Source organism: Pelobates fuscus, chromosome 3 (assembly GCF_036172605.1).
Source record: "Pelobates fuscus isolate aPelFus1 chromosome 3, aPelFus1.pri, whole genome shotgun sequence".
Taxonomy (NCBI): Eukaryota; Metazoa; Chordata; class Amphibia; order Anura; family Pelobatidae; genus Pelobates; species Pelobates fuscus.
The window spans coordinates 257,969,040-257,985,030 of NC_086319.1; the positions used below are offsets into that span (position 1 = coordinate 257,969,040).

The 15,991-nt window shown below is 40.3% G+C and overlaps 1 protein-coding gene across 3 annotated transcripts in view; it reads right to left on the bottom strand.

Moving 5' to 3' along the window:
- Positions 1–231: 231 nt before the first annotated feature.
- Positions 232–15,991, bottom strand: part of BRD4 (bromodomain containing 4) — a 51,955-nt gene continuing 36,195 nt past the window's right edge. For all 3 annotated transcript variants that reach the window (XM_063448390.1, XM_063448388.1, XM_063448389.1), the window contains 10 exons: positions 13,261–13,371; positions 11,319–11,371; positions 10,419–10,710; positions 9,575–10,225; positions 9,304–9,413; positions 8,944–9,106; positions 8,616–8,743; positions 7,935–8,128; positions 5,414–5,612; positions 232–4,808 (listed from right to left, as the gene is read on the bottom strand). In XM_063448390.1, the coding sequence (XP_063304460.1) occupies positions 4,737–4,808; positions 5,414–5,612; positions 7,935–8,128; positions 8,616–8,743; positions 8,944–9,106; positions 9,304–9,413; positions 9,575–10,225; positions 10,419–10,710; positions 11,319–11,371; positions 13,261–13,371 (1,973 nt within the window). In that variant the 3' untranslated portion in view covers positions 232–4,736. The remainder of the gene's footprint in view (positions 4,809–5,413; positions 5,613–7,934; positions 8,129–8,615; positions 8,744–8,943; positions 9,107–9,303; positions 9,414–9,574; positions 10,226–10,418; positions 10,711–11,318; positions 11,372–13,260; positions 13,372–15,991) is intronic.

Below are 15,991 nucleotides of genomic sequence, written 5' to 3' on the forward strand. Positions count from 1 at the left end.
TCCTTATTTGAGGGAGCCCAGCACAAAGTTGCACCCACCTCACAAGCCTTTGACTGCACGTTAAATTATATTGAATTTTATATAATCATTCCTATGTTTTCCTTGTGCTTTACAGAAAATTGACTTAACCAGCTGCAGAGCTTATCCAAAATATCACGCAGAGTTATCACGGTGCATCTTCCAAACTTATTCTCACAGACATAGATGAGACAGTTTGTGTGTAGAAATGAAAACACTTTATAACAAGAATTTATTTAAAACTGTGCTGTGAGCCCGAGCCTTTGATGTTGACAAATGTCTATAGTACACTATATGAAATACAGTATCCTTTTTAATAATGTCTCACATAATATTTGGTAATTGCATTTACAATACTGAGCTAATTTTAGCACTTGAACTTAAATGAGGTTTTATCCAACATATGTTGTACTGCAGATTCCCCCCTGCCTCCCATCACTATTAAGAAAACCAGGGACATGTTTGCTATGCAAATTCATTTTCAGCTCTAACAAAAAGACATGATTTGCTATATTTTTACAACCATAATACTGTGTCCATAGGTAACAAAAGAAAATCAACTCTCTGATGACTACCTCCAGTACCCTAAATAAGTTTAAATTATATTTAATTTGATGCACAGCTAGCCTTAAGACTGGTAAATATCATGGCAAAAGAGGTTGACAAAGCAAGCATGGAGATGTGTACACTGCCAGCAATGAGACAGAAAAAAAACCCCAAAAATATATATATGTGAACAGAAAATGCACAGATATACCGACATAGTTCACCTCTTCCTCTAACATACAAAAGGATAATGCTGAAAACTCCATAAATCAAATGATCCAAAATAATTTTTCACTACCAGAGAGAAGCAGATGAGATCATGATATGAAGATCAATTTTGGAGTATCCAAGTTTAATTTTCAGATTGAAGAGTTTGATCCTGAACTTTGCCTGGATCGGGGATTTAGAGATAATGGTGTAATATTTCAGAAGCTGGTGAATTGTCTTAATACCATCACATGATGTACCAGACCTTTAGAGTTAAGAGTTATTCTCAACCCTTTTTAAGGAAGGGAGAAAAAAAAATACATAAATCTCCAAGCATCCATTGGCTGTATTAGGGCTAGAAAACACATGGTATGTTTTCCCTTTAAAAACAAACCAAAAACAGTGCATCCATCTTTACAGTATTTATTTTAAACAAACTCTCTGAACATTTTGTGAGCATAATCAAAATGCTTTCCTTTATATGGGATACTGAGGAGCAATTATTTTTTTCTCTGTGAAGTGTTTGACTTAAATATTTACATCAGCAATTCTTGGGTAATTATTTAGCTATTAAACACACACAGTAACAAAATAAAAATAGATATATTAAATCTTGCTAGTTTTCATCATGATTTGTGCTGTAATGGGCCACATTGTGATTTTTGATGTCACCGAAACCAGCATTAAAGGCTGCAATAATAACCTCTGGAAAAGAAAAGGAAAAGGTGTGGGGATTTCAAAACTAATCTAACACTGCATTTGTAGTTTCACCTTGTAAAACACAACCTCGTTAACCACTAACATGCCAGAGACTTGCAGCACATCCATTTATGCTATGGACGTTCAATCATTAGCTATTGCTACACATCCCATAATTGTCAGGCTGCACTGGCTGGAATTTGGAGATTGCAGTCCAAATCTAGTTAGAAGGCTGAAGTTGAAAAATCTGGCTAAGCAAACCTGACTAGCGTATTCAATTGCAAGTTCCTTCTGTGCCAGTAACACTTTATAGTTGATAGTAACCTGACTTCAAATGATTTGCTTTATACAGTACAGAGCATTGGTCAAATATTACATATCCTTTAACCACCTGTAATAAATGCAGCATAAAGTTCCTGCTACGTTTCACATGAACATATCAATGCCAGCCCTGAAAATTTAGACAGTCCTGCAGAGCATCACTTAACCATCTCACCTTACAAATACTGCACCAGTAACACCCTTCCCTACCACCACCTCACATGACCTAAACATATACTGTGGGGTAAACTCTCCCCTCTTTCTGCAGAGGACAACACCACACCCCTTCTTCCAAAGGTATTAAAAGGGAAGGATTTGGTGAAGGGAATGGGATGCAGGGGAAAAGGTAGAAAAACAACTTAAAATAGATATTCTTTAAATACATCAAAAGGAAAATGAAAATATAATAAAAAAAGACTTTATTGCATGAAATCAGTTACAACACAGACTTCTGTGCCTGTTACTCAGGAAAACATGAGGAAATGGGACAGTACACTATCTAAAAAAAAGGAGGTGGGTCGATAAAGGAAGGGAGACAGAGCATATGGCACATAAAGGATTTGTTTTGAGTTTCTTGTGTTTTTTTTTTTTTTTTTTTTTAAACAGTTCAAATTATATATATATTTATATATAAAATAAAAAAAAAGAAACAAAGAACAAAAAAAGAGAAATTAAACAAAAGGAAGGGTAAAATTACAGAGGCAGGAAAGGAGGGGTTAGGAAGGAAAGGTTAGGTTTGTATCAAATTGGGTTTTGCCCTCATAATCAACAATTAGAGACCCCATACACATACACACACGCACGCACGAGATCTGCACTACATTTATAAGTGGGTACTGCAGTTATAGAAGACTGCAGCCCTTAAGAGTGAAGGCTTTGGGAGCCTGCAGAGTATTGTATTGTGTGTGCAGAAAATTGCACTATATTAACCTGCAGACGCGGAGCACTGAACTTTGTGTAAAACGCAGTACAGTTTTTCAATACAGAGTACTGGGAAGAGTATGAAGATTAGTGTGCGGGTGAATAGGAAATTTAAGAGATAGGATAGGTCTCTGCTCTACAAACAAGAGTAAGCAGCTTAAGGGCTGCCAATATTGCTGCATGCCGGCAGGGTTCTTAAACAATGTGAAATTGTAGAAAACGTTTTATTTGTGAATCTTAAAATATGATCAGAGTAGAACCTGTACAATGTATGCAGTTCCCCTGTAGATTAACTAAATGATGCATTGGTGGTGCTGTAGTTGTAGCCACACAAACTGATTGGAAAAACTCTGCAGAGCAGCATGGGTAAAATATGCAGAGCAATTGTCTATATCAAATGTTTTAATGGTATATATGTTTATTAAATCCCATGTGCGACAACCTGTGAGGCTATAAACCATCTTGTCTTAAGATCATGCCATGTGAGCAATGCCTGTATGCATGTGTCAGGCTAGCATGCATGAGAACTTGCGTTAAGTATACAGAGCAACTCTTGAGCTTCGCAGATTGGGGATTTTTTTTAATACCTGAGTTTAAAGAACTTTTTAGATGTATATGAGAAAAATAACACATCATAAACTGGATATATACATGTACATGAGAACGTGTATGTGTATAAATATACATATACACAAAAAAAAAAACAACAACACATGGAGGACACGTGTGCGAGATACTCTTGGTATATATAAACAAAGGAAACATGATGCAGGCACATAGAAATACTATTTAAAAAAATAAAAAAAAGCAACAGATGTATTTAGCAGAGCAAAGATACAAAATGGCATCCAGGCACGCAGCATTGTTTTTACACAGACCAATGTGCATTTTAAGATGGCTATGAATTGCGTACCCAACTCCGAATAAGCATAAATGACATACTGATGCAGAGCATAGAAAAAAAAAATACCAAGAAAGCAACATAAAAATAAAGTAAAAGCAGATTTTGTGCAGCGTAATGATGGAAGATGGAAGGTTACAGAATAGAACCACAGGAGAGAATGCTGTCCCTGGCAGGCACGTGGCAATCTGGGGTCTGAATTTATAAAATACAGGGACATATTAAAAGCAGTCTGTATAAAAATCAGTGCTCAGCACCTAGAAATGCATTTCGTATACGCTGCTTGGGACTGGTAACGCATTTTAGTAATTGTACGTCCGGATTACATTGTTAAATGCAGAGCTGTGTGACAGATGTTCCACACAGCAATCTGAATTCTATGGACTAATACTAATCTTGATGTCATTGAACATTGCTCTGCGTATTCTATGTGCACTAAATAAATAAGTACATTTATGCTTGTGGGTGTAGCAGCAAGTGAACTCAGAAAGGTTAGAGAGAATTTAAAAAATATGTAAGGGCACAAAGATGTATGTAATAGTTGCAGAGCAATCTGAATATGTACGCCAGTAATCTCTGAAACTCACTAATCTCCTTATATTAGTGACTCATTTGCACGTACGCGCGTACACACACAAAGATCAATATTCTGCAGCCCCCTTTTCTTCTTCAAACAAAATCAAGCACACATTTCTCTCCACCCAAAACCCGCACTCTCCTCTGTGTGAACCTCATTCATTGCAAAGTGTTCCACTCCACGTCTCACAGAAAGGGGGTTGAGGGAAGAGATTCAGATCGCCCTCCTGGAGAGTTTCTGCTCTTCAACATAGTTCAGCATTGACAGAGGTGAAGGGTGGAGGATTTACTGCACGATAATCCAAGAAATAGGGGGGTAGATACTGCTGTTCTTCTGGTATCACTTTTGGAGATACATTGCCTCAATATACAGGGGCTGGGGATAAAAATACAGGAGGGGAGCATATTCAGTGTCTCTTGTTGGGAGGGATCCTCCTGCCCCTTTTCTGACATAAAAAAAAAAAAACCAAAAAAAAAACTGGAAATTGTGGGAAGGGATTTTAAGGAGTAAAGTGGTGGAGGAGGTGGTGGTGAGGAGAAAAAAGTCTTAAGAGAAAAGGTTCTGTTCAAATATCTCCATCAGGTCACTCTGAAAATTCATGTCTATAGAAGGAGTCATCTGTAGAAAGAAATAGGGCATGATTATTGGCACCAGTCTGAAGGAAAAGGCTCCTGATAAAAAACTTATAGCGACACTCCACTTTCCAAATGCAAATTAAATACATATCAATGTTTAGTAGATACACTCCAAATCAAAACATGCACATATTTAATTCTGCATTTTTTAAAATTTATTTATTTAGGCTAGCTGACACATGACACGTGGTTGGCTAAAATAGCTTGAAAACCTGCAGATTTTTTGTCTACTGTCTTTGCAAAGCCTCCTCTTCTAACCCCATCCAGACTTTCTGTGGCCGTCCTATCATGCATGCTCAATGAGAAGTCTTTATGAGGCAGATGCTCTGAGCATCTGCTGCCTCTTGAGTTTAGCGTCACTGAGCTAACCAAACCAGGAAGTAACAGGACTGGTTGCAACCAGGTTAATTTCTAAATGTGTCAATTTCTATTGAAATCTGCACTTTTTGTAAAATGCAAAATGGAGGAAACACTCTTCACGGAGATTTTTAGCAAGCTAAAGTGCTTTAAGGGTTCTGGAGTGTCACTTTAAATAGATTTCTTCTAAAGACCCCTCCCCTCCAAAAGAATAACCAAACAGACACTTACTGCCTGTCTCCGCCTCCTCTCTTGTTCTCGCTTCCTGGCCATCTCTCGCTGATCCATGATTGGCTGGGAACTCTGTGCAGGTGGTGGAGCAGAAGGAAGGGTACTCTGCACATGCGGTTGCTGCTGCTGTTCTTGCCGTCTGCGTGCTTCCTCATGCGCTTTCCGTGCTTGCTCCTGAGCATCATCCTCCTCTCGATTCCTAAGAGAGCATACAGGGTGCAATCACTCAACTAATGGTCTATATTTATTTCCCAGGCTAATGATCTAACCCATGAAAGTTTAGAGACTGGAGATCTATAAGATTTCTCTCTCTTACACCAAGGATTTTTTGCTCACAAAAAATATTGCCACCCATTATGTAACAATACTTTCCCTCACAGCACATGAAAGGAAACAATTAATTAATTCTATTAAATTGCCAATAGAAACACTATAGGCATTTTCATGAATATTAGTACTATTTGTATGCTGAACTAATGTCATGTCATGTTCTCTGAAATAGTCATCAAGTACAATATACTTCATACAATGTCAAATTCCATTAAAGAGATCTACAATTAACTTCAAAGTACAGGGTAAAGAGGTTAAAGGGGCACTATATTCACCAGAACAACTGCAGCTTATTGAATTTGTTCTGGTGAGTAGAATCATTACCTTCAGGCTTTTTGCTGTAAACACGGTCTTTTCAGAGAAAATGCAGTGTTTACATTACAGCCTAGTGATAACTTCACTGGACACTCCTCAGATGGCTGTTAGAGATCCTTCCTGGGTCATGGCTGCCTAAAATGCATCCAAACATTCAGTGTCTCCACCCTCTGCATGCAGACACTGAACTTTTAAAGGGGTCACTCTAGGCACTATAACCACTTCATCACATTGAAGTGATTATAGTGCCTCGTTCCTCCTTGTGCGTTTCCAACATTCAACGTTTAACGGTTTTCTAAAAATGTAATGCTGCATTCGTGTCTAGCCTGGTCCCTCTGTACTGCAGATGGTAATCTCTGCCTAAACTAGGATGCAGGTTCCTGGGAATTCTTATTCAGTGTTAAACTGTTCAAAAAAGTTTAATGTAGAATAAAGGCACATTGCTTCAATGAGATGAAATGATTATAATGCCTAGTGTGTATTTTGATTGCCTTTGCTAACTTGGTAGGTTATATTATATGATGCAGGTTACAACAGCCTATTACCATTGCGGGTGCATACGCTTATTAAAGGGACGCTATAGTCACCAGAACAACTACAGCTTATTGAATTTGTTCTGGTGAGTAGAATCATTACCTTCAGACTTTTTGCTGTAAACACTGTCTTTTCAGAGAAAATGCAGTGTTTACATTACAGCCTAGTAATAACTTCACTGGCCACTCCTCATATGTCTGTTAGAGATCCTTCCTGGGTCATGGCTGCCTAAAATGCATCCAAACAATCAGTGTCGCCACCCTCTGTATGCAGACACTGAACTTTCCTCATAGAGATTAATTGATTCAATTCACCTCTATAAGGAGATGCTGATTGGCCAGGGCTGTGTTTGAATGCTGCTGTCTCTGCCCCTGATCTGCCTCTTTGTCAGTCTCAGCCAATCCTATGGGGAAGCATTGTGATTGGATTAAGCTACCACTTATGCTGATGTCAGCAGGCAGTGGACAGGTCTAAAGGAAACAGGGACAAAGCATGCAGCCGCTTGAATACAAGTAAGAATTTACTATTTTTAGGGAGGCATGAGGGGACCAGGGGGGCTAGATGGTGGTTTTAACCCTATAGGGCCAGGAATACAGGTTTGTGTTCCTGACCCTATAGTGATCCTTTAACAAAAACATTCTCAATCATCCTGTATGGTGACTGTTATGGTCAGTATTAGGAACCAAACATATAGCTTATTTTTCCTGGTTTCAATTGTACATTCTAGTCACCAAAACATCTTTAGCTTAATGAAGCAGTTTTGGTGTACAGATCATACCTCTGAATGAATGTGGGATAGGCATAAGGCTATCCTAGCTATAATATAAGGTCAGGGACTCATGAGACTATTTAGAAAATTGGGCAGACTAGATGGGCCGAATGGTTCTTATCTGCCGTCACATTCTATGTTTCTGAAGTCTCGCTGCTGAATTTTCTGCCATTTAAGAGTTAAATTACTTTTGTTTCTGTCTATGCAGCCTGAGCCACACCCCCCCCCCCTCCCCACCCCCCCTATGACTGACATAGGCTACATGAAAACATAATAAAGTTACTTTACAGGTTGTTAACCATGTGCCAAGAATAGTAGAAATGGAGAGAATGTAACAAATGAATTGCTCACTCCTAACTGTGTATTATATTTAGCCTCATCTGATGTGCATTGGGAGCTCCCTGGCATTTTCAAAAGGAGTCATACTGAAAAATATGTATTCCCCGACACTGTATTTTCACTAAACCTCCTTCGTCAATCATCCTTTAAATGGAAAATACACATGGCCATTAAGCATGGGCATTTACACTTTGTTTAAACAAGTACAGTTTCACACAAATATTTTTATATTACCTCATCCTCTCTTGCTCTCTGCGCATCCTCTCGGCTTGCTCAGCCTGGAGCTTTAGAGCCCTCTCACGTTCTTCCTTTTCACGTGCTGCACGCCTGAATAATTCAAAGCTATCGCTGGACGATTTGCACGGTGCAGGTGGAGTGACTGTTGGTTTCTGTGTCACAGTGGCCCAACGTGCTATGTTCTTTAGGTCCTGAAGGAGACGACAATTATATACAAAGTCAGAGGACTGAAAGTGCAATCTGCATATTGAATATCTAGTCCATTACAAAATATTGAAAAAGCAATGGAAGGAAGTCGATGGAACTTTGTTTCCATGCTTTCAAACTATTTTCAAGCCTTGGACACTACAAAGCAGAAATGCTTTATTATGCTAGGTGGTTTCAATAATTATAAATCAGTATAGGGGAAGGCCAATATCTCCATGCAAATGTATATGAAAGAGTATAGGAGTCAGAAAATGTTAGGAGGCAGAACTTGAACTAGGAATGTGTATAGGGTGAGATGCAAATGTTTTGACAATTCTCCTGATGGGAAGGATGTCCAGGTAAATTAAGACTATATTCATAATTGGCTAGAGAGCATCATGACATATGCATATGAATGTGAGCTGGCTGTAAGAGGAGGTTAGATCACACTTAAATCTTTACATCTGAATGCAATGTTTATAAAATACTAACCTTTTTAGGTGCAACAGGCGTCTTAGGTTCTTGCTTTTGCTTTTCCTTTTCTGAGACGCCCGGTGGTGGGATGATCTGCTCAGGTGGTTTTACAGGTCGGCCTCCATCCATAGATTTTAAATCTGGCCCTGGTTTTGAAAAGAAAAATGTAAGAGACTAAGAGACCAGCAAGGCTTTGTAAATTAAAAAAATAAAAAAGTTTAAAAGAAAACAAACTGTGGATTGATTATGAGGATAGGAGCATTATAGGTAAGCAGGAACTGCATCATACATACAGGTTCAGAACAGGAAAAATCTATACAAGGGAAAGACATGACGTAAGACTGACGTGGTTGGCTGTGGCTGGCACCCTTTAGGGCCTCCTGGAGTTTCTGAGGCTCAGCTCTTATCATTCCTGGTGAGAAGCTTTCAGGACGAAGTGATGGTGATTGACGTTTTTCCTCCTTCACCACAAATGGCTGAGGCTGGAGAACTGATGCTCCTTTTATATCCTGAGAAGCAGAAGTAATTACTAGACTATACATCAATATGTAGATTACCAAATGCAGGAAATGACAATGAAGCATAGGAAAGACAAAGTTGAATGGAGAAACCTTCTGATTGAAAAGGTTAAACAGGGGAAAATGTCAGGAGCAGCACAAAGGCAAAGCACGTAAAAAAGGTGGATATGGCTTTTCAAAATAATTACCTGTTTCTTGGGCTGCCCAGCCTGCGGTGAGGAAGGGAGTGGCAAGCCTGGAAAAGGAGGAACTTGAGGCGAATGAAGGAGAAGAGGGGAAGGGGCTTCTCGCAAATGACCTGGAGACAGACGAGATAGGGGAAGGTATGTAACAAAGGCCCATTCTCTCTTTTCTATGTATACAAGTAAACTATATCACTCCTCTTTTGATATTCTTATATAACATAACTTTTCCTCCTCTATATTATTCTCCAAGAAACACCCCTTTTCCCAATCTTACCTCCAGGATAAGCCTCTTGCTTTTGCTGACGTGGTGATGGGTGATGATGCTGGATTACTTGTTGTGTTTTTGCCTGCTGATGCTGTGCATGCTGCTGGTGTGGAGCAGTCAAGGAGCCTTGCAGTGCTGAATGCTGCTGTTGTGATGCAGGTGGAGCCTGCACAACAGGTTGTGGATGAGAGACAACAGCAGGAGACTGTAACTGGTGCACATGTGAAGGGGGTTGAGGAACTGTGGTACCCGAGGAAGGAGGAGGAGTAGTGTAAGCCAAAGAATGCAGGTGTCGCATTGACTGTGAAGGAGCAGTCAGTGGTGCTTGGGACTGTACTTTCACAGAGGGTAGGAGAGGCTGCAAAGGAGACTGGGCAGGAGGTTGCTGAGATTTCTGAAACTGTTGCAGGTAGTGTGCCATCTGTGCAGGGCCAAGCTGAATTGGAGAGTGAGGGAGACCACTAGGAGGTGAAGGAGGTCCATCATCCTCAAGCAAGGCATGGGGGGGCTGAGAATGATGATGGTGGGGTTGAGGGGGAGGTTGGTGATGGGGTTGAGGGGCAGGTGGTGAGGCAGATGGAGGCCGAGCAGGTTTTGGTGGGAGAGCAGCAGCACGATTGGAAGGGCGAGAAGGCTGCTGGGGCATGGCATTGTGTAGAGCTGTTAGAAGAATAAAAAAAAATTAGGTAATCATCAATTCTAAAACACTTCCTAAATTCCACAGAATTTTAACAATCAGACGCTCTGCACACAAACAGTAATAGTGAACTTATATATGCACTTTGTCCCTGCTTTTGCCTAATCATGTTCTCTAGCATGCACAGGAGTCCTGAAAGACAAACTGAACTCTTACCGGGAGGACTGATGAGGGCATGTTGGTTTAGATGTGGGGGTGAACAGTGATCCGGCTGCCCTGTTAGATGTGGTGGAAGATCAGGAACAGGTAGGTGTAAAACTTGCTGCCCATAATGGGGAGTCACTGCTTCGAAGACACTACCAGAATGTAGAGGGTGGTGGAGAGAAGGGTGGGTGGTTTCCAGGGTTGAGGCTGTAGGGTAAGAAGGAGGAGCAGCAGGAGACAGTGGCTTAAGAACAGGAGGAGGAGGGACAACTGGTTGTGGAGCAGGATGAGGCTGGTGATGGTGCTGTTGGAATGTAAAATCGTGAATCAGTTTCCGGGAGAAATAAGACACTGCAATACAACCATTTATTATAGAAAAACATTTAAGTGTTCTGGAAACATCATAATAAACCACAATACTACTTAAAACAATCCTACAGTTTGTTTAGCAGAAATGTGGGCGACAACAATGCATCATGTAATCTGCATTTATAATGAACAAAAAGAGAAAGAAAAGACACAGGGAAAAACAACTCTAAAATGAGAAAAAAGGGATTTCACAGTGAGAAGGCTAAAAAAAAAAAAAAAAAAACAGGAGGAATAAAAACCTCAACACAAATTAAGCTTAATACTTGGATCTAGCCAGGTACAACTGAAGATCAATGCTTCAGTTCATATAAGTGTTTACGCATTATAGTCCTAAATGCAGGGCTTAAAATTCCAAGTCCTATGCTACTAACATGAAAAGTTACTTGCCACTGCAACCCTGTAGGATGCGCAGCAGAATCACAAGAAGTGAATTTCTACTTGTCGAGGTGACATTTTTACTTGCCAATCGCTAATGGAAATTTTGAGCCCTGCATTAATGAGGGATTCAAAGCATTGAACAAAAATACAAGATTGCACAATTACCTTTCTAGATTCTCTCCCTGAGTGACTCTTCTTTTTCTGCTTTGGAGCAGTTTCTGTAGAGAGAGAGAAAAAAAAGACATAAGAAATTATTCCCAAAATCTCTCTCTCATGTTTGATTTAGAAATAGGATGTGGCACTGCATAGCAAATGATATTTAAACCATAATATGATGTCAAAAGACCTTAAAAAGCAGGTTACATTACTACTAATGTGAACTAAATTCACGGAAAGGAAAGACTGAAACCAATGCAAATAATGCCAAGGGAAACTGAACAATGCATTAGACATGACAAGTTCAATGTAAAAGACAATAAAAACAAAGCTCACTATCAATTACAGCCTTAAGACAACTCTCACACTCACACACACACACACACACAAACATGTATGTTTCCCTAGCACCAAAGCATAATAATGCACATTTATCATCTTAGTGTATAGAATAAAATTATTTAATAATGTATGGCTCTACACTACCTAGGATTACTTATGTTTCATTCTTTTTCTGTCTATACAAAAATTAAATAATGTGGATGGATACAATGAAAAAATAAACTTTGGTTTCATTTTAAAGTTAAAAGTCAAAAACTAGTTTATTAACATGTATATATATCACTAGTCACATCACCCTTAGTCGGCATACAGGATGATGAGAAAGAAAATATAATTCTCCAAAGTAAGAAGCTAAATGTAAAAGTAATGTATTTTCTATAGACTTATTTTGCAACCAAGCCTTGGTGGAATTTGAGTTATGTTTGGGATAATTGTCTTGTTGGAAGGTCCAATGACACCCAAGCTTCAGCTTCCTCACAGATAGCATGATGTTTTCTCCAAGGATTTCCTAATACTTCAATGGATCCATATTGCCTTCCAGACTGTAGGTTTCCAGTGCCAGAGGATGCAAAGCAGCCCCAGAGCATCACCAAGTCACCACCATTAATTGTAGGCAGGGTGTTCTTGTAAGCATATGCTTAATTCTTCTTCAGACATACCGCTGATCCATTGGGCCAAACACTTCTAGTTTTGTTTCATCACTCCATAGAATGGAAATCCCAAAACGCCTGTGGCTTATTTATATGATTTTGTACTGAAGCTGACTTTTCTTGTGGTTTGGGTCAGTAGTACGTCTTGGAGTTCTGGCACGGAAACCTTCTGAGTATAATATACGGTTACTGTGCTTACTAAAACCTCAGTGCCTTTTGCCACCAAATATTGCTGCAAGTCTTTTGCAGTCCTTCAAGGGTTTTTCACAACCTGCCTTCTCAGAAATCTGGCTTCTGCCATTCATGGCTTCCTTTTTCTGTCCCATCCATGTAGTGTAACCACTGTTCCTTCATCTTTGATCTTGCAAACTATGCTTCCAACGATGTCTCTAGGAACATTTAGTGCCTCTACTATCTTTTTGTTTCCTGTTCTTTGTTTGTGAAGGGCGATGAGATGATCTTTTCTCTTAACTTTGTGGACCATTCTTTTGACTTACCCAGATTTCTAATATGCAATCAAATGTGACACTAAACCCCTAGCCATTTAAGGTATTTCAAGTCCTCCAATTCAAGCACACCTTGTGCAACTATTTAAGCCCTTGACTAGTTGCATCAGGTGTGCTTGAGACAAAGCCTGTTTTGAGGGATTCTACTCAGGGGGTTGAATAATTTTGAGACTGGAGAAGTCATTAGAAGTTAAATTTTCAGTTGAATTTAGGGAACCTTCTTAAAGCATTCGTTGTGTTGAGTTATTTCAATTGCTTTTGTTTGATTTGTTCATTGCAAACAGCTGAATGTCTTACATTTTACAATAAACATGACTGAATAATTATGATTACATCTGTATATAGGTGAGAAGAGTCTGTAACGATATAATGCAAGCTGTTTTCCATACAATTCCAGAAGATGGTTAAAAGAAGCACATGTTCATATACATATATATGGAGTAAAGATCTGACCTAAGTCGGACTCATCGCTGTCTGTGGTGCTGGACTCGCTTGAACTCTCAGACTCTGAAGATGAGAAGTTTTTAACTTTACCGGAGCCAGAAGAGGGGGCATCTATTTTATCTGTTAAGAGTAATAAGGAAAAAATAAAAATCATAAAATAATTTATCATGTGATTGACAGTTTTGAAAAAGCAGAAATTGTTCTCTGACATGGACAGTTTCCTGCATCTTAGACATTCTTTACTGTAAAGAAGGGTGTCGGTGAAGCGCTACTATATATAACTTGTGATATACAGTGCGGAATGTATAGCAATACCTCTACCTTAGAATATTTTATACAGGTGTCCTAATGGAGGTATGCTGTACCTTAAAAACAAAAGGCAAAATAACCACACATAGTGTATACCATTAATATAAATACGTGGTATATAAAAGATAGGGGGAATATGCCCACTCACACTTTCAGGAGCTAATGATTTATAGCTCACTGTAATCGCCTGTGGGGTCCGTAAAGGCGACCCTTTCCCTTCTTGGCGGTTGTTCCTTTGTTGCTTGTTTTTCTAAATTAAAACACAGACATCTATGGTGCAGGGCATACCATCTTGGCTTTAATCATCTTGGTAAAAAGCAGACTAAGATCAGGTTAAAAAGTTATCTTGAGGGGGCGGAGCCAGCACTGCAACCCGAGCGGTCGCATGCCTGCATCGCTCCGACGAACGGAAGCAAAAACACAGCGAAAACGGATCAAAACCGGCTACCTACAGCACAAGAACAGCACCAACGCACCCCAACACCAATGGGGGAAAAAAACAAAAAACTACGCCCGGATCGGCCATGGCAATCCGCCGATATAGGCGATCTATTAAGGAGAACGCATGGCGCAACAGGGCCCAAGATGGCGGCCGACACTGAGGAATACTCAGACAGCTCGGACGACTTCCCACCTGCACTGCCTAGAGACTCTTGGATCTCAAGCGCCGGCAAGGCAAGTACAGCCGACAGCAGGCCACCCGGTGACCACAGAGATACTCACTTCTCTCCTAACAGGCCTACGCCAGTCACTCTCGACGGAGATCTCCCAAGTGAGGGATGATGTCAGGGAGTTTACCGCCCGCTTAACCACCGTGGAGCAACTTACCCAAGCACAGGCAACCCAGGTGGCAGACCTCCAGACACAGGTGAGGGAACTCACCACAGCCCACACTGCACTGTCCCACCAACTGGCTGCCATGGAGGATAAACGCAGATGGAAACATATAAAAATCCGAGGTATCCCTGACACGGTGACCCCTGCAGAGTTGCCCCATCTCCTCCGCAGACTTTTTGCAACCTTGCTGCCACCTAGACAAGCAAAGGGGATACAGCTAGACGGTATGTTTCGCCTGCCCAAACCACCGCAGCTCACTGGCACCACTACTGGGGACCTCTTGGTCAAACTACAAAATGGGCAAGACAAAGCAGCACTCATGAGTGCCATCAAAGGGAAGAATCCCTATAGATTTGAGGACATGGACATATCATTTTATTCAGACCTATCCCGCACTACCCTGCAATGGCGGAAATCCCTTCGTCCACTGACGACTTCACTGGCGGCCAGAGGGGTGACATACCGCTGGGGACCGGCCCACGTGCTCATGATAAAGCACCAGGACACTGAACACCGAGTGACTGATATCGCAGAGATGGACACTGTACTGGCAAAACTGGGTCGCACTACACCCTCCCCAACTACAACTACTTGGGACCCAGCCAATGTCGTTCCGTTTATCCCAGATCAGGGGGCGCTTCGGAGAAGACAACCTCCACCACCTTCAGTATAATATGGACAACAAGTCAACTATATCTTTGTTTTCTAACATGTTTCAGGTTTTTGTTCGTAGGGCTCATGGGCTTCCAATATAGACACCGGGTCTGACCCGGGAAGCTGGCTCCAGTATACCAACCAACCCCCCCCTAACTCCAATTGGCTCCCAGCCGATCATAGTTTAACGACCAGGAGTTGTATTACACGCTACTTAAACACTATGTATCTCTCCACATAACTTACCTAATGGCCCCCTCTGACGGCCAATCCTAATTCACACTTTTACAAGCTGCTGCCTTTATAATAGCCTCTCACCAAATCAAGATGAGTACCAGCATAGTTTAATAGTTATTTTTTCTTCTTTTTTTTTGTTTTTAAGGCCTGAGCCTAACTTTATTAGAATGCATAATACTGTTTGTTACCTTAGGCTAACCTCTGCTACGACCTCGCAATGTAACTACATAATGTGTACCTAAGCTAATGCATTGTTTAATATTTCCCATATAACAGCCTACCCAGATAGACATCGCTATCGGAATAGTTTGTTTCTTTTGTTTTTTCTCTTACAAAACTAAAAATGTGCTGTATACTCATATGCCATGTTATGTTTTAACTGTTCGTTCCGTTACTGCATGTGACTGCTATTGTGGCTGAACACGCCTATTGTTATACCATGCACAACAAAAATAAAGAATTTAAAAAAAAAAAAAAAAAAAAAGTTATCTTGAGACACACATAATTTCTCAATTAACTTAGCTGAGCTGCTTGGCCATTTACTTGAAAACCCCAGGAAGTACTTGGAAACCAGAGTAATCTGAATGTACCTTTCCTGGTTAAATACTTTGTAATTATTAGTGATTTTATTCATCAGTAATGTCCCCTCTCAATCCATCCCTAATACAATGGAAAAACAAAGGTGATTTTTTTTTTCCTGTGC